This window comes from Poromitra crassiceps (assembly GCF_964638095.1).
Source record: "Poromitra crassiceps genome assembly, chromosome: 3".
NCBI classification, from domain to species: Eukaryota; Metazoa; Chordata; class Actinopteri; order Beryciformes; family Melamphaidae; genus Poromitra; species Poromitra crassiceps.
Genome location: NC_139625.1, coordinates 78,930,922 through 78,948,882, shown reverse-complemented (window position 1 = coordinate 78,948,882; position 17,961 = coordinate 78,930,922). Strand labels below are relative to the sequence as shown.

The 17,961-nt window shown below is 44.5% G+C and overlaps 1 protein-coding gene across 8 annotated transcripts in view; it reads left to right on the top strand.

Annotated features, from left to right (window-relative positions):
• abi3bpb (ABI family, member 3 (NESH) binding protein b) overlaps positions 1 to 17,961 on the top strand; it is an 89,772-nt gene that overhangs the window by 66,861 nt on the left and 4,950 nt on the right. For all 8 annotated transcript variants that reach the window (XM_083633972.1, XM_083633973.1, XM_083633975.1 and 5 more), the window contains 5 exons: positions 3,551 to 3,656; positions 7,604 to 7,683; positions 9,641 to 9,670; positions 11,394 to 11,552; positions 15,013 to 15,135. In XM_083633972.1, the coding sequence (XP_083490098.1) occupies positions 3,551 to 3,656; positions 7,604 to 7,683; positions 9,641 to 9,670; positions 11,394 to 11,552; positions 15,013 to 15,135 (498 nt within the window). The remainder of the gene's footprint in view (positions 1 to 3,550; positions 3,657 to 7,603; positions 7,684 to 9,640; positions 9,671 to 11,393; positions 11,553 to 15,012; positions 15,136 to 17,961) is intronic.

Below are 17,961 nucleotides of genomic sequence, written 5' to 3'. Positions count from 1 at the left end.
TCATTCATTCAACGCACAGACTGAAATATACATGTAACGTGTCATCGCAAAAGATACCACAGCATTACAGACATCAAAATTACAGCAAAACACAGACAGGATGTACGCAACAAACTGATATACCTGTAGCGTGTCATCGCAAGAGATACCACACATTACAGACATCAAAATTACAGCAAAACACAGACAGGATGTACATGCAGCATGTCAGTGCTAAAAGAAGAATACTACACCTTCCATTCGACAGGTTACAAGATAACAATACATAGAAACAATATGAAGGCTACTCTACTCTCTCTTAAGTGTTACACTTAAGTGGTGAAGTGCCTAGTGCAGGAAGAGAAGAAGATTTGGAAGGCAGCTATTAAGCTAGTGTTCACAAATTTGGTTTGTTTTAAGCCATATTTTGAGCTGGCTTTTGAATGCCGCAAAAGTGGGGCTTTCCCTAATAGCCATAGGAAGTGTGTTCCAGCTAGTGCTGCCATTGATCGACCAGGTGTTTTTTGAGAACGTGGATTTTCTAGCTTGGACTTCGCAGTCCCCCCTAGCTGCTGCCCTTGTGCTCAAATTTCTATTCTTCCTTCTAATGAACTCCCCTAGAGGAGGAGGAGCCAAGCCGTGTAAACATTTATAGATTAGACACGTGCTTTTAAATGTTCTAAAATTGTTAAAGCTAAGGAGCTGATATTTCTCTAGGATTTCACAGTGATGATGTGATTGTGGTTTTTTGTCAAACACCTTGATGGCTTTTTTATAGAGCTGTTCAAGGGGTTTGAGCACAGTGACACCAGCGAAGGACCAAACAGTGGAGCAGTAGTCTATGTGAGAGAGGATCATACAGTGGAGATAGGCTTTAGCCGCATCCGTTGTGATAAAGGGCCTGATTTGTTTGAAATTCTGTATGTTAAATCTAACTGTATTGGACACCTTTTTTACATGTTTTTTGAAAGTGAGGTTAGAGTCCAAAATAACTCCAAGGTACTTGAACTGTGGTACCAGTTCCAGTTCTTCTCTCTCCAGGAATACATAGGATCTGCTCAACTTATTTGGTCGCTTGGTGAACATCATACATACAGTTTTCTTTGTGTTGAGCATGAGACATGAGTCTCGTAACCATGCTTGTACCTGGGCCAATGCACTAGTTAGCTTGGATGCAGTTAACATGGCATCCTTACCTTGCGCAATGATGGCTGCATCGTCAGCATACATCAGGACGCCTAATTCCTTACAAACATCTGGGAGGTCATTTATATATAAGGAGAACAGTAAAGGCCCTAAAATAGATCCTTGAGGGACACCGACATGATTGTTAAGGTAAGTAGATTTAACACCGTCAACAGAGACACACTGTGTTCTGTTTGAAAGATATGACTTGAACCATAACAAAGCATCCGCTGAGAAATTGAAATAAGAGAGTTTAGATAGTAGAACCTGATGGTTGACAGTGTCGAAAGCCTTCTTGAGGTCAAGAAATACAGTTCCTACACATGGATTTTTGTCTAAAAGGCACTTAACCCTTTCAGTGAAAAGGCAGTTCGCCGTTTCAGTGGAGTGGTTAGCCCGGAATCCAAACTGCATTGGATGTAACATGGAGGGGCCATTGTCAAGATGTGAAATCAATTGGCTCGCAATCCATTTCTCCGCGATCTTAGAGATGATTGGCAGGATGCTTATAGGCCGATAGTTGGCCACAAGCGTTTTGGACCCGGATTTAAAAATGGGTGCCACGGTAGCTACTTTCCATGATGATGGAACTGAATTTTGACTGATTGACTGATTGATCATGATGGTGATGGGTGGAGCTAAGGCATCGATGTGCGTTTTCACAAAGTTGGTATCAATTCCATGTACATCCCTAGCTTTGGAGCCTTTGAGGGCACCAGTGATCTTTAAGACATCAGCTTCTGAAATAGAACTAATCTGGAAAATTGGTTTATCCTTATCTAATTGACATGGTAGGATGGTAGAAGGACTAAAGGAGGTTGTGATCTCTGAAACACTGTCTATGAAATAATTATTAAAAGAGTTTCCCACTGCCGTGGGATCCTTTACCAGGACACCGTTTAGTTCTAGTTCAGGTGCCTTACTCTCCTGTTTGTTGTTTTTTCCTAGCAGTTTGTTCAAGATTTGCCATGTTTTTTTCCCGTTGCCTTTTGCACTTTCAATAATAGAGATAAAGAAGTTAGCCTTAGCTTTTCTTATAGCTTGTGTAGCTTTGTTACGCGCATGAGTGAATTTTTGCCTGTCGGTAGACAACCTGGAATGCAGGCTTTGTTTGAGCAGCTGATCTCTAGATTTTATAAGAGTTCTACAGTGGTTATCTAACCATGGTAAGCTGCCACCTTCCTTGGTCCTACGGCTCCCTCTACTGGCAAAAGAGGACATCACCTCCTTGAGTTTGTTATCAAAGGAATCACAGCTAGAGTCTATATTGGTGGAGGACAGAATTTCCATCCAGTCTACAGTTTTCAATGCAGCATTGAAATTCTGTGTCTGGTTCTTGGGGATAACATTATAAGCTGTGTGGGGTGTACCTCTATGAGAATTTACGAACCTCAGTTTGGTAAGCTTTCTTGAGAAAAAAATACAATTATGGTCCGATAGGCCCGTCAGAAAATTAAAGGTCTTAGGGATTCTGTCTGGTTTGTTAGTGAAAACTAAATCAATTCTAGTCTGGGAAGAGTTCGTTATTCTAGTAGGCTTCTCTATGAGTTGCACTAGATTGTGGTACTCTGTGGTTCGTTTGAGGTTACTTCTGTCTCTTTTATTATCCCAGTTAACGTTAAAGTCACCTAATAAAATGATCTCTTTGTTGGAATCACATGAATTCAACATGGTTTTTAGATGGTCATAGAACTCAACTTTGGTACTCGGGTGTCGATACAGGCAAAATAAAATAAAAGACATTTCGTGTGATAAACTGATTTCTACACCAACACAGTCAAACATAATGTTCGCTGGCAATTCTAACTGTCTGCAAGTTAACAGACAGTTTTGACTACACACCGGTCACGTTCACTTCATTTTGATCGGGTAACGCGCAGCATGCGAGCCTGCACCCTGCAAGCGCTGTTACACACCTTTTGATGGAGCCTGCCGACATCGAAAGTCTGAGACCAACCCAAAGCCTCACGATTTGACTACTTGGGAATGAGTACCGTGTGTTGACTCAATGCTCATTGTGGAGTTCTGTCTCCTGATTGGATAAAGTGGGATGGAGTTCTCTCTCCTGATTGGATAAAGTGGGATGCGATACCAGAAAAGCATCTCTTCTGTTTACCACAAAGCAGAGCGAGTGGGAGACCCATGTTACTGACCAAACACACATTTCACTGATTGCTGTCAGAATATAGAGCTATTTAACACACATTTTAACAAAAATATATTGCTTACAACAGCTTTAAGGTGGAATATCCGCTCATTCCCCCTCTTGTGATTGGTTGAATACCATTGAACTTTCTTCCTGTCTGGTGCATTTTCTTCTTTGGAAGATGACAACTTTTATTCCACTCGCATGTTTTGAGGTCCGTGTTAAACTATCCCCCTCCAGAGTATGAGGTCATCTCCACCACTAAAGGCCCAGATGGCGAGCAGGTTTCCATCTTGACCACCAACCAGACACACACCGCCGTGGAGAACCTTAAGCCAGAGAGCAGGTATGTACGCTTGATTTACCACACAGCTTACAGAGCAGGTTCTCTTGATTTTCCACATGGGCTAGAGAGCAGGTATGCCTGATTTTCCACATGGGCTAGAGAGCAGGTACACTTGATTTACCACACGGGTTAGAGAGCAGGTACGCATCAGATTTACCACACGGGTTAGAGAGCAGGTACGTGTGATTTACCACACGGGTTCGTGAGCAGGTACTCATGATTTACCACACGGGTTAGATAGGTAAGCTTGATTTACCACACAGGTGGTACAACTGTGGTCGTATCCGGACCACCTGAGTCGAATCCAAGTCTGTTTCCGGTCGAGTTCGAGTGGAGGGTGAACAGGTGTTGTGCCAAAAAGTGATTGTCTGTCAAACAGTCATCTTAGTTGTATCTTAGTTTATAGACGTCTACAGTTGCCTTTGTCTGCAACAATCACTTTATAACAGCAAAGGCATGTCTTTGTGAAACCTGTAACCAAATCATCACAATTGTGGCCAAAGCAGTGTTTGCAGTTTATAGAGTACGGTAATCATGCATGACATTTACATGATTATAGGCAATACTATACTATTGTTTCCGAAGTTTACATGTGTTTGGTATGTCTAATATCCTTGTTTAGGCCTATTTGGAAACAAGACTATAATAAACATGATTTAGGGATGGGTTATATTATGTAAAATAAAGAAATTATCTCTTTTGCAATTATCCTTATGACTGCCTTATTTTACCTGCTCTGTGCCCTAGAGTACCAGTCCAGTACCAGTTTAAATATCTGCAATCTGACGGCAATCACTTCTTTGGAGCAATACCTGTTTCAAGTCGAGAGCGAGACCGGAGCAAACCCAGTCCTATTCAAGACCAAAATAGGCAGCAAACAGTGATGCACGTCTTTCCAAAAGTACATGATGATTGACGAAGGAGTTGGTCAAGAAACAACAGACGTTTGCCATACATGGTTCTTTGGGAGATGAAACCAGAAATACACCTCTGGAATCAGTGGCCAAGTCACAGGACCAACCTTTATAACTTAACCATATTATTGCCTCAAATCATCACTCAGGTTCCCATTTTTTTTATTTTTTTGTTTGTTTTATTTGTTTAACGGAAGAGATTGGCTGGAGAGATGGAAGTCGAAGTGAGGGCAGACAAAACTGATGTGAAATGGATTTGTTTGAGTAAATAATGTAATAATCTTTATAAGGCGCGGGTTGGATGGGGTACCTTTGACAAATGTAATCATTTGAATAATGCAGCTGTCCCATGTGTTGCTGCAAACAATGTACGTTGGGTTGAATGGAAAATCAATGAAAACATTCTAAACAAAAAAGAAAACAAGTTCATTACATAAAAACAAGTCTATAAAATTAGTTTTAAGAGACGATTACAGATTGGCTCACAGCTGGAGCTGTATTCTGTTTATAATCTACAGGCAGATCTGGAGGCGCAGCCCGCCACCTCTTCAATCAAGTCAAGTTATTTATATAGCCCTATTTCACAAGCATGACTTAAATGACTTTACAGAGAATGTGTCTAGCTAGATCTAACTAAACACCATAAATAAAATTGAACAGACTTGTATCATAAAAAGACAATAAAAACCCAAGGTAATAAATAAAGAGAACACACGGTAAGAGCCGATTTTAGCAAGACAAACATTTTAGCTATTTCCCTCCCGCCGGATTTTTCTCCCATTTTCTCCCCAATTGTAGGTTAGTTGGCCAATTCCCCCTGCTGTCCCAGTCGTTGCTCCACCCCCTCTGTCGATCTGGGGAGAGTTGTAGACTATGCTTCCTCCGATACATGTGCAGTCACCAGCCCCTCTTTTCACCTGACTGCGAGGAGTTTCACCGGCAGGACGTAGTGCGTGGGAGGATCACGCTATTCCCCCCAGTTCCCTCCCCCGAACAGGTGCTCCAACCGACCAGAGGAGGCGCTAGTGCAGCGACCAGGCCCACTGACTTCCCACCCACAGACACGGCCAATTGTGTCTGTAGGAACATCTGGCCAAGTCGGAAGTACCGCATGCCGGGTCTCCGCGGTGGTAGGAGAGTGATTTTACCTCTACACTACCCAGACGCCCCTCGCCTAAGTATCTCTGAACATGTGCTGCGGTCGTCAGATAGGTCCAAACGTCCACCGCTTCATTTCAAGCTGCTCTCAGCTGTCCAAACATAGAGGAGACGCACGGTTACAGAGCCAGCCCGAGCGTGGCGGCTGGAAGCAGTTTGAGAGTCAAATGAGAAGGTCTTTGCACACACAGTCAGTTTTTTTCATATGAGTTTTTTTTTTATCCGTCATCTGAAAACACACACGGGTAAACAGCTCACAAAAGGCTATTGATTGATGCGAAAAACACAGAAAATCAAACCTGTTCCAAAAACGTTGATGACGGACGAAGGTTTCGGAGTCAGTGTGTAAACATGAGTGACACAACATGAGGTTGTATTTATTTTAAAACGTGTGTCAATTTCGGACGAAAAATACGAACTTAGTGTGCAAAAGCCTTAAGAGGATGGACTGGAGTGCCTGCAGCAGACTGCTGGCTACGCCTGCTCTGGGATTAACGAGACTTAATCTGGGAAAACTACATTTATTTGCTGTGAAGGAAGGGGACTGGATACGTCTCTCTGTGGAACAAGGTTCAACTGCAGTCTCTACGAATCCCCTTAAAATGACTTTACATAAAGAATCCCCTTACAATCACTTTACATAAAGCCCATCTGATGTTGATATTTTCTTGGTTGCTTAGATGGATTTGAAGCAACCGCGCTGGAAGTGGGGAGCTGCCGGGGCTGCAGCCCCCCCTGGTGGCGGCCTCAGCCCCTGCACCTTCCTGACGCAGCCCCCCCCAGCAGCCCCACCCTCATTTGGCGAAACTTCAGTGACTGTCACAGGCATCTCTCTCTCTCTCTCTCTCTCTCTCCCCTCATTTCCCCGTGGGTGCTCTGCTCTGGGCTCTAGGCTGTGGCTGGGCGGGGTCGAGTCTCTTTACATTGATTTGATAGCAAACTCCACCCACCCGAGGCCCGCTGGCGGCCCCGGGTTACAAAACGAGTTGATCAAAACATAGCCCAATCTGATTGGCTGCATGAGTCAGTGCACTCTATGTGACCCTGCTGACGTAGTGAGTAAACACACTTGTGCATTGAGCGGTATCAGAGAGAGAGTGACAGACTGACACATCTCAACACAAGTAGCCAAAACAAAATGAGGAGATTTTTGATCACAAAACCTAGTGCGTTTTCCACCACCACCAGTGCAACCGTGACGAGTAGCCTACGACTTCCAGTTCCAGGTGAGGTGTAGTGGTGTATGTTATAATGTTGGTTAAAACTTTTGATGTCTCAATCAATGTGTCTGTGTGGGTCGGTCGCTGATGCTGACGCTGTTCATGTTCTATGTTGCTGAGATGAGTGTGGTTTACAGCATGCTTCGGTCGCTTGTTCCTATTCTGTCGAACTGAAGTGGTGTGTGAAGTGTGTGTGTGTGTGTGTGTGTGTGTAGGTCGCTGTTAAATCTCCTATGGTGCATTTGCGTCACTACAGCTTTATCGCTTTATCGGGGGATGGGTTGGGCGACGGGCATGCGCAAGCATGGGCACGCACTGGCACAGACAGAAATCGGCACCCCTGATTCCATTCAAGTTTTAAGACAATGTGCATTAGGCTACAAGTGCCAACTTCACGCAGCATGCTCGCACAAGGCCGCGCCGCGCAGCGCACTTTGCGTGTGCTCGCACCTCGCACGTGCACGCGCACGCACCTCACACGTGCACGCGCAAAGTGCTCGGCGCGCCGCGCCGCGCAAGTCCGAGTATATGCTTCAGACCCCCTCGTGGGAGATAGCTTCCCGCGCGCCTGATTTGAAGGAAGAAAAGCAAAAGAAACAATATGTTTAATCTGTATGTCTGTCTGTCTGTCTCTCTCTGTCTGTCTCTCTATCAGTTACGAGTTTAAGGTGAAGCCTAAGAATGAGCTGGGTGTAGGTCCTCCCAGTGATGCAGTGTCCTTCAACACAGAGTCAGGTACTGTTCCACGCCCTCTCTCTGCACCTCCACTAACTCCCACACACACACAATTACGGTGACCATGCAGACATCCCGGTGTGTCCGGGATTGGCCCGTTTCAAGATGGATGTCCTGACTAATATTTGTAAAACACGAAATTGTTCTGTCCCACTCATCATTACCTAACCCAATCAAAAAAACATAAACAATGAACAAATTAATGCTCTAATACCTTTTTTTGGGCGATGTGGATTTTTGCAGACGAACCATCATTTTTTAATTTGCTGGGGCGCTGTCCATGGTGCTGAAAGGTGCAGTCACTAGGTGTGCTAAGCGCGGAAAGTAGCTTCATAAATATATTAATGTCAATGGGAAGTTAAAATAATATAAAATTTAGTTAAAATGAATGATCATAGAGACACTTCGGAGTGCGTCATCATTCAGAAGCCACGCCCAAAACGGGGGGAAACAAAAACTCCCCCCCCCAATCCTGGCATTCTCCTATGTCACGTGTTGCACACAAAGATCATATATACAGAAGATGAACACTCCAACTTACATATATATTTTATATATATATGTATAATATTTGTTGTTGTCTGCGCAGCCCACCACACAACAGCTTTTAGCTGTTTAATTCAAGGAAAATGACGCTGGTGTTTGGAAGTGAATGGAGAGCTTTCCCCCGTGATGGGCGTGGCCTATTTCATGCAGTCCTTGGATGATATTATCTCACCAATGTATCCGCTAAATATCATCCATGGCCATCGCCATTTTTGTTATTCTATTGTCCTCTGTCTCAACGCTCTGGCACAGGCTGAAAACGTCACAAACTTTAGCCCCGCCTACGAAGGCTGTGACTGGCTCGATCGTTTCTCTGAGCGAAAACAGTCCAGAATGACTCTGCACCCTGCCCCTCCAGGTCATGCCCCTTTAAACATGCGGGGTGACAGAATGACTCTGCACCCTGCCCCTCCAGGTCATGCCCCTTTAAACATGCGGGGTGACAGAATGACTCTGCACCCTGCCCCTCCAGGTCATGCTCCTTTAAACATGCGGGGTGACAGAATGACTCTGCACCCTGCCCCTCCAGGTCATGCCCCTTTAAACATGGGGGGTGACAGAATGACTCTGCACCCTGCCCCTCCAGGTCATGCCCCTTTAAACATGCGGGGTGACAGAATGACTCTGCACCCTGCCCCTCCAGGTCATGCTCCTTTAAACATGCGGGGTGACAGAATGACTCTGCACCCTGCCCCTCCAGGTCATGCTCCTTTAAACATGCGGGGTGACAGAATGACTCTGCACCCTGCCCCTCCAGGTCATGCTCCTTTAAACATGCGGGGTGACAGAATGACTCTGCACCCTGCCCCTCCAGGTCATGCTCCTTTAAACATGCGGGGTGACAGAATGACTCTGCACCCTGCCCCTCCAGGTCATGCTCCTTTAAACATGCGGGGTGACAGAATGACTCTGCACCCTGCCCCTCCAGGTCATGCTCCTTTAAACATGCGGGGTGACAGAATGACTCTGCACCCTGCCCCTCCAGGTCATGCTCCTTTAAACATGCGGGGTGACAGAATGACTCTGCACCCTGCCCCTCCAGGTCATGCTCCTTTAAACATGCGGGGTGACAGAATGACTCTGCACCCTGCCCCTCCAGGTCATGCTCCTTTAAACATGCGGGGTGACAGAATGACTCTGCACCCTGCCCCTCCAGGTCTTGCCCCTTTAAACATGGGGGGTGACAGCCACACCGCCTCCACAGCATCCTGTAAAACATCTTCATGGAGACAGGAAGTCTTTACGACTCCAGGCCTGGCCTGTGTAACGAAACACTGTCAAACAAACTAGCAAACATCCTCACACACCAACTTTTGGGACTGTCTGGGGAAATCTGGGTGACAAATGCATTGTATTAAAACTCTCTCTCTCTCTCTCTCTCTCTCTCTCTCTCTCTCTCTCTCTCTCTCAGCGGACCCTCGGGTGAGTGAGAATGTCTCAGGTAAGAGAATACCCCTGCACCACATAATTTTATCACATTTTGTAGAATGCATTTACACCCAACCAACCTGTGACACAATACACTCTCTAGCCCTATAGTCTCTACTCCAAAACACCCATTGTAGCTTGAGAACAGTTGAGATGACTTAACCTGAACAAACTGTTAGTTAGCTAACTAGTCAGCAAACACTCTGATGTAACATCAGTGATGTTAATGTGAACATGCTAATGCTAGCTGCTGCTACTGTTGATACAGTACATTAGCTCGTGTGCTAATCAGATGCGCTGGCAACAAATGATGAACAAATTAGCTGAGGATAGTTAGCTAGCTAACACTATCAATCGGATGTATCAGTGTGTGACTCTTTAAACCAGATTAAGCCAATACTCTAATAAGACACTGCCATGTAAACATTTTCTGACCCGAATAAGGTCATAGCCACAGTCAAATTAAGACGTACTGTATTCTGATGTATACCTAATCACACTATGACATCCTACCAGTTTTTGCAGCATTTTGCAACACACACGCAGTCAAACTGCTTGATGAGTTGCACAACTTGTCTGCGTAAACTGTAAACTTTACAGAAGAAAAGATGGCTGCCACCGGTCCAAAGGATTTCAGGTTAAATTCAGGAGGGAATCTCCTGCAGGACGTCATGCAGGCGTGTCTCTATAGTCATTAAAGGGACTCTGCTCTGTGGCATGTAAACAGGAATATGAATGGAATGTTCTATAAGCAACTCATGTAAACACCTTAATAAAAACCATGGGCCCTATCTTGGTACAGGCGATATCCTGTCTATCAATATATATCAATATACATTTTAGCAGTAGAATTTGATGTCCTGGGGTGGCACGTCGTTTCTGCGCTGCGCAGAGATTATGGTGCGCTCAAGCGCAGCAAGTGTTTTAGCTGCTAAGAGGTCTTTTTCAAAGCTCTTAGCGCAAAGTAATTGCGTGCTGCTGACGATAGGATAAGGCCATCTATCCCCACATTTTAGCGCTGAAACGCCTGCTTTGCCATGTGGCACGCCTATGTCCAGTACAATTATAACAGGCATGCGCTTGTGCCCTCCCCCAATTTGCATTGCGCACGGCGTTAAACGAGCGCAAACGCTAAATTACCGCTTTTGCGAAGATAGGTCCCGTTGTCTTGCTTATAGAATAGATGGCAGTGGGGGGGGGGGGACATATATCTCAATGGGCTGACTCACCAAAGGACAGTGCTGCAGCTCTAAACTACAGGATTTGGGACTCTAGAGCAAGTACATAGACATCTGTTCAGATGTGTGTTTACTGCGGTGGTTGAATCCCCGATCCTGTCTACCTGGGCTAGCAGCAAAATGCTAACTATGCTGAATGGGGAGAACGGGAGGATTTCCCCCACCCTGACCACGCCCCCAGCCAGCGTCTATGACGAGACATCGGCTAAATCTATAAGGTCAATAGTCTGATTATTGCAGTCCATATACTGTAAACATAGTGATGAAATGATCAGTTCAGTCAGAAACAGACAGAAATTAATGTCTGTACAATTCTGTTGAGGAGACAGAAACAGCTGTTCACAGAGCTGACAACCTCCAAGATATAGTGATAGATATAGTGTCACCTGAAAACCCTCTACAGATAACCTGTTACGTTTTTGCACTGAATGGAATGAATGAATGAAACAATGAGTGAATGAATGAGTAACTGAATACTGTCCTGTCCTGTGTGTGTAGGAAAAGACGCCATCTGGACGCAGTTCCCCTTTAAGACGGACTCATACTCGGACTGTAACGGGAAGCAGTACGTCAAGAGGACCTGGTACCGCAAGTTTGTGGGCGTCCAGCTGTGTAACTCCCTCAGGTACAAGATCTACCTGAGCGACTCGCTCAACGGTGAGGACACTGATTACTAACGATTATTGATTATCAATTCTTATGTGAATGTCATTATATGATCAACATGTCCTAATGAATAGAAGCACTGACATCTACTACAATGAAACTGAAGAAAATAAAACAAGCAAATATGTATGTAGTTGGAAGACACAAATTATTGGGTATCATTTTCCCAGGAAGTAGCCCACAGACACCCACCTCAAGTGAGAACATGTGATTGATGAATTTACGGTCAAGGCTGTTAATTAAGGCGTTAATTAAGGCTTAGTTAATGCTTATTAAGAATGAAATAACCCGGATGTATCCTTATTGTAAAGTGTAAAGTGTCCTGGATCAGAAAAACAAACAAACTATCCACCTTATTTTTGAATTCCCCGCTGTAAAATGATTATGGGTGCAAGGTCCGGTCTAGAACGTGACTGATTGTTGCAGCTGGTTAACGTAGCCTACTTGGCCGAGGGTCTGCCTGTCAGCAACGTAACAGGGGGAGGGGGCTGGGAGGATTACACCGGAAGAAGCTCCCATATGTAAGGCATCATGGCTAGGGATGCACCAATCGATCGGCACGTGACCGGAAATGGCCGATTTTCAGCTGATCGGCCTCGACCGGTGACTGGCGCCGGTCAGTCCACATAGCCGATTCTGTGCGCCGGTCGGCTTTCCCCTTTTTTTGTTCGGTTAATTACCTGCAGCTGCACGATGCATGCGTTCACGTGACGTGCGCGCACCCCAAGCAGCCAAAAGGAAACACACGCCTTTTTTGTGTGGAAATTTTACAGTTTGTCACACATGCAAGTCGAAAATAAGCCGTGGAGGGGCAGGGTACGTTGCCGAGTCCCGCTCGGCTGGAGTCCACTCCAGTCTGAGCGGCTCGCTTCACCTCACCGGCCCCTCTTCCCCGACCAGCTGCAGTCCACATCACCGCTGTCTGCTGTGTGCAGTGTGCAAGGCTTTCTGTGCGTGATGATTTTTTTTTCGGATGGCGGATAAAAAAAACTGACTCTGTGTGTAAACTCTGATATTCAAAGTCATTCAGAGTCAACTAAAACTCATTTCCTCATCTACTCAACAACAGCCAAATCTACAACTGTAGAGTGGGCATGGCTTCGAAGGTCTGGGCTCCAGACCTATAGGCTATAAACTCCTTGTCCATGGATAACATTTTGATGTTTATTTATTTTATTAGTTTATTTGGCAGGGAAATATACAAAAAAAACATTAAACCCCATAGGGGAAGAGATGCTTTGTAACAGATTTAGCCATAGGCTACTTTCCATCTGGAGCCCCTGTTCTGTTGCACCTTTTTATGCGATAGCCAGGCCGGAGGCATTATGGATCCGGGTTGTCCGTCCGTACGTACGTACGGCTGTCCGTCCGTCCGTACGAGGTTCGTTAACGCGATATCTGAGGAACGCCTGGACGGAATTTCATCAAATTTGCCTCAAACATCGACTTAGACTCAAGGATGATCTGATTAGATTTTGGTGGTCAAAGGTCAAAGGTCGAGGTAACTGTGACCTCTCCAACGCCATTTTCAAGCTTGTTAACGCGATATCTCAGGAATGCCTTGACGGAATTTAATCAAACTTGTCTTAAACATCGACTTGGACTCAAGGATGAACTGATTAGATTTTGGTGGTCAAAGGTCAAAGGTCAAGGTCACTGTGACCTCTCAAACGCCATTTTCAAGCTTGTTAACGCGATATCTCAGGACTGCCTTGACGAAATTTAATCAAACTTGTCTCAAACATCGACTTGGACTCAAGGATGAACTGATTAGATTTTGGTGGTCAAAGGTCAAAGGTCAAGGTCACTGTGACCTCTCAAACGCCATTTTCCAGCTTGTTAACGTGATATCTCATGATCGACGGAATTTCATCAAATTTGCCTCAAACATCTACTTAGACTCAAGGATGAACTGATTACATTTTGGTGGTCAAAAGTCAAAGGTCAAGGTCACTGTGACCTCTCAAACGCCATTTTCAAGCTTGTTAACGTGATATCTCAGGAATGCCTTGACGGAATTTAATCAAACTTGTCTCAAACATCGACTTGGACTCAAGGATGAACTGATTACATTTTGGTGGTCAAAGGTCAAAGGTCAAGGTGAGCTCTCGAACGCCATTTTCAAGCTTGTTAACGCGATATCTCAGGAATGCCTTGACGGAATTTAATCAAACTTGTCTCAAACATCGACTTGGACTCAAGGATGAACTGATTACATTTTGGTGGTCAAAGTTCAAGCTCACTGTGACCTCTCACACACCCAATTTCCAAGCTCTGTAACGCAACATCACAGGAGCGCCTTGACGGAATCTCTTCCAATTTGCCTCAAATGGCGATTTGGACTCCAGAATGAACTAATGCGGAGGCATAAGTCCGCGTTGCGGTCGTTCTAGTTTCTTTTGGAAAAGTAAATGCATGATAGCTGTGGGATATACTGGAATTAATTGTTTTATATTCATTGTATTTACACAAAAAAGAAAAGCTCTGTCCAGTAACCTGGAACACTTTTATTTTTAGATGTTTTTGAGTGAGATCGTCCTACCTCATGCAAATGATAAGAAATGTGACATGAATCTTAATTTTCTATTAAAGCAAAGTAAAATAAATAAATAATAACCTGTCAATTATTGTTCTTAGAAAGAAAATCGGAATCGGCCAAAATCGGTATCGGCAAGTCAGACTATTCAAAAATCGGAAATCGGAACCGGCCAAGAAAATGGCAATCGGTGCATCTCTAATCATGGCAGCTAGAAATAAGGTGGATACACACAGAAAACATCTAATGATCCGAGAGGTGACAGGATTTATTCCTTAAACCACTTCAACTTTCCAAAATAACAACACAGCACCTCCCAGACAGGTGGTTGCCTCCTCTCTGAGTAAAGTTATTTGTGAACTCAACGGCTGTTGGTTCTATGCAGGCAAATTATATGAACTGACCTGCTGTTGGTTCTGAGTAAGGTTACCTGTGAACTGACCTGCTGTTGGTTCTGAGTAAGGTTACCTGTGAACTGACCTGCTGTTGGTTCTGACTTCTGAGTAAGGTTATCTGTGAACTGATCTGCTGTTGGTTCTGAGTAAGGTTACCTGTGAACTGACCTGTTGTTGATTCTGAGTAAGGTTACCTGTGAACTGGCCTGCTGTTGGTTCTGACTTCTGAGTAAGGTTATCTGTGAACTGACCTGCTGTTGGTTCTGACTTCTGAGTAAGGTTACCTGTGAACTGACCTGCTGTTGGTTCTGACTTCTGAGTAAGGTTATCTGTGAACTGACCTGCTGTTGGTTCTGAGTAAGGTTACCTGTGAACTGACCTGATGTTGGTTCTGAGTAAGGTTATCTGTGAACTGACCTGCTGTTGATTCTGAGTAAGGTTATCTGTGAACTGACCTGCTGTTGGTTCTGACTTCTGAGTAAGGTTATCTGTGAACTGACCTGTTATTGGGTCTCTACAGGTAAATTCTACAACATTGGCGACCAGACCGGCTTCGGGGAGGACCACTGTCAGTTCGTCGACTCCTTCCTGGACGGAATAACAGGCCGGCAGCTCAGATCCGATCAGTTGCCGGCCAGAACAGGTGAACAGCTGATTCTATTAAAACAGGTTCACCAACCGAGGGTAAAAACCACTGCTAATCCAGGTTCACCCACTGAGGGTAAAAACCACTGCTAATCCAGGTTCACCCCCACTGAGGGTAAAAACCACTGCTAATCCAGGTTCACCAACCGAGGGTAAAAGCCACTGCTAATCGAGGTTCACCCCCACTGAGGGTAAAAACCACTGCTAATCCAGGTTCACCAACCGAGGGTAAAAACCACTGCTAATCCAGGTTCACCCACTGAGGGTAAAAACCACTGCTAATCCAGGTTCACCAACCGAGGGTAAAAAACACTGCTAATCCAGGTTCACCAACCGAGGGTAAAAACCACTGCTAATCCAGGTTCACCAACCGAGGGTAAAAACCACTGCTAATCCAGGTTCACCAACCGAGGGTAAAAACCACTGCTAATCCAGGTTCACCCACTGAGGGTAAAAACCACTGCTAATCCAGGTTCACCCCCACTGAGGGTAAAAACCACTGCTAATCCAGATTCACTCGATGCGGGTAATAACCACTAACCTGACGCTGCCAGATGGACGGTATAGCTCCACATACCTTTCACTAAACCAGTCGATCTTGGAATGCAGTAACCAGACCCGCTGACGGAGGCGGGCACTTTTTCCAAGCTACTTGGCAGGTGATTGGATGACCCATCTGTCTATCACCGCTGGTGGGTGTTAACTTCAACCAATCAGATTGCCGAAGGTGCCTGTGCCTTCGAAGCATGAAGTTAGATTATAACGAACTAGTTGTGTGGCTTAGCCTTCCCAAATGTTGAGGGTCGTTTTTTAGAATTTAATACATAGAATTGGGAACGTTACATTCAATTTCATTCAGACTGCCTGTCACTTCCGTGGTGGCAGCCATGTTGACTAGTGAAAAGAACTACAAAGACCATGTACACACTACTTGCCCAGACGAGCCTGAGCCCGCCTAATGCTGCCGCTGATTCGTCGGGCCGGCATGGTTCGGCCAATCATCTTAACTGCCTGTGCATGACAAGATGGATTACGTCGAGAGAATCTCTTTTGATCTCGCGAGGTTATCCATCTTGCACTACTGCTAAACCACTGCTAATCCAGGTTCACCCACTGAGGGTAAAAACCACTGCTAATCCAGGTTCACCCCCACTGAGGGTAAAAACCACTGCTAATCCAGGTTCACCAACCGAGGGTAAAAGCCACTGCTAATCGAGGTTCACCCCCACTGAGGCTAAAAACCACTGCTAATCCAGATTCACCCACTGAGGCTAAAAACCACTGCTAATCCAGATTCACCCACTGAGGCTAAAAACCACTGCTTCAAAGAGAGACTTGTCGCAGGATCAGAGTCAAAGACTGAATGAATGTTGGCTAGACATTGCATAGAACAGTATGTCCCATATAGGTCTTTGAAAACTGATGCAGCTATTTTTGTATTGTAGCTCCCAAAAACTGTTGTTTTGTACCAGTTATAGCTGCAATGATGAATTAGTTCAGGGGTTCCCAACCTTTTTTGCCTCGTGACCCTATTTTGACGTTGCAAAAATCTAGGGACCCCTGACATTCAAATTCCGGTACACCATTGATAATGTCATCAGTGACATCTTCAGTGATGTCACATAGTATGCTTCTTTTTCCCCGCAGAATTCTGACTTTAATCTGAGAATTCTGACTTTAATCTCAAAACTCTGACTTTATTCTCAGAACCCTTTTTTTTTTATTATAATCTCAAAGATTTTCATCTAAATAAAAATAAATAAATTAAGAGTCACTCACAATGTTGATTGAGGCTATGGTCCATTGATGAAAGCAGTATATATATATTGCAGTATATAGTGACATTATGTGACATTAGTAATGTCACATAATGCAACACTGTTTGGATGTCACCTGCAATTACCACTCATCGCCATAGGTGTCACCCAAGAGAACAAAGCTGAAATCTTACAGATTATCACTTTAAACTCAGAACTAAAAAAATACGTAAAAATAAACAAAATCGCAAGTGACCCTAATCATCTTCGGTAGTATTAAATTGGGTCTGGTGTATTTTTTTTATTTTGTTTTAGATTTCAGGCGACCCTATTTGAATTCCAGGCGACCCCACTTAGGGTCGCGACCCTAAGGTTGGGAACCACTGAATTACTTGTTAACTAAATTAACTGCCAACTATTTTGATTATCAATTAATCGGTTTCTGTAAAATTATCTGATTCTAGCTTCTTAAATCATGTGAATATTTTCTGGTTTCTTCACTCCTCTAAACTGAATATCTTTGGGTTGTGAACAAAACAAGACTGGTTGGCCAGGGACACAAATGCCCAGCTAGCTACGTCTATCGTTTTCCCAACCCAGCTTAGATGAAACCACGCCCCTTCCATATGATGAACGCCTGGGTCAAAGTTTCGGACTTCACACTGGAAAAACATGGCGACTCATTCGTCGTCCTTATTTACATCAACAATGGTTAGTTTAACTTTTAGGGAGTTTCCAGATGCAGCGAGTGGCGCTATTACATTACATTACATTATGTCATTTGGCAGACACTTTTATCCAAAGCGACTTACAATAACACATTTTTGTCAAGAATAGAGAAATCAGCTATGCAACAGAGCTACAACTTCTGAAGGAATAGTGGTAAAGTTTTTTTTAGAGAGAGAGAGAGAGAGAGAGAGAGAGAAAGATGTTAGTTCAAGAAGGGCCCAGATGGAGCCTGAAAAGGTGTGTTTTTAGTCTTTGCCGAAAGATTGGCAGTGATTCGGCCGTCCTGACCGAAGGTGCAGCTCGTTCCACCATTGAGGTGCCAGGGACGAGAAGAGTCG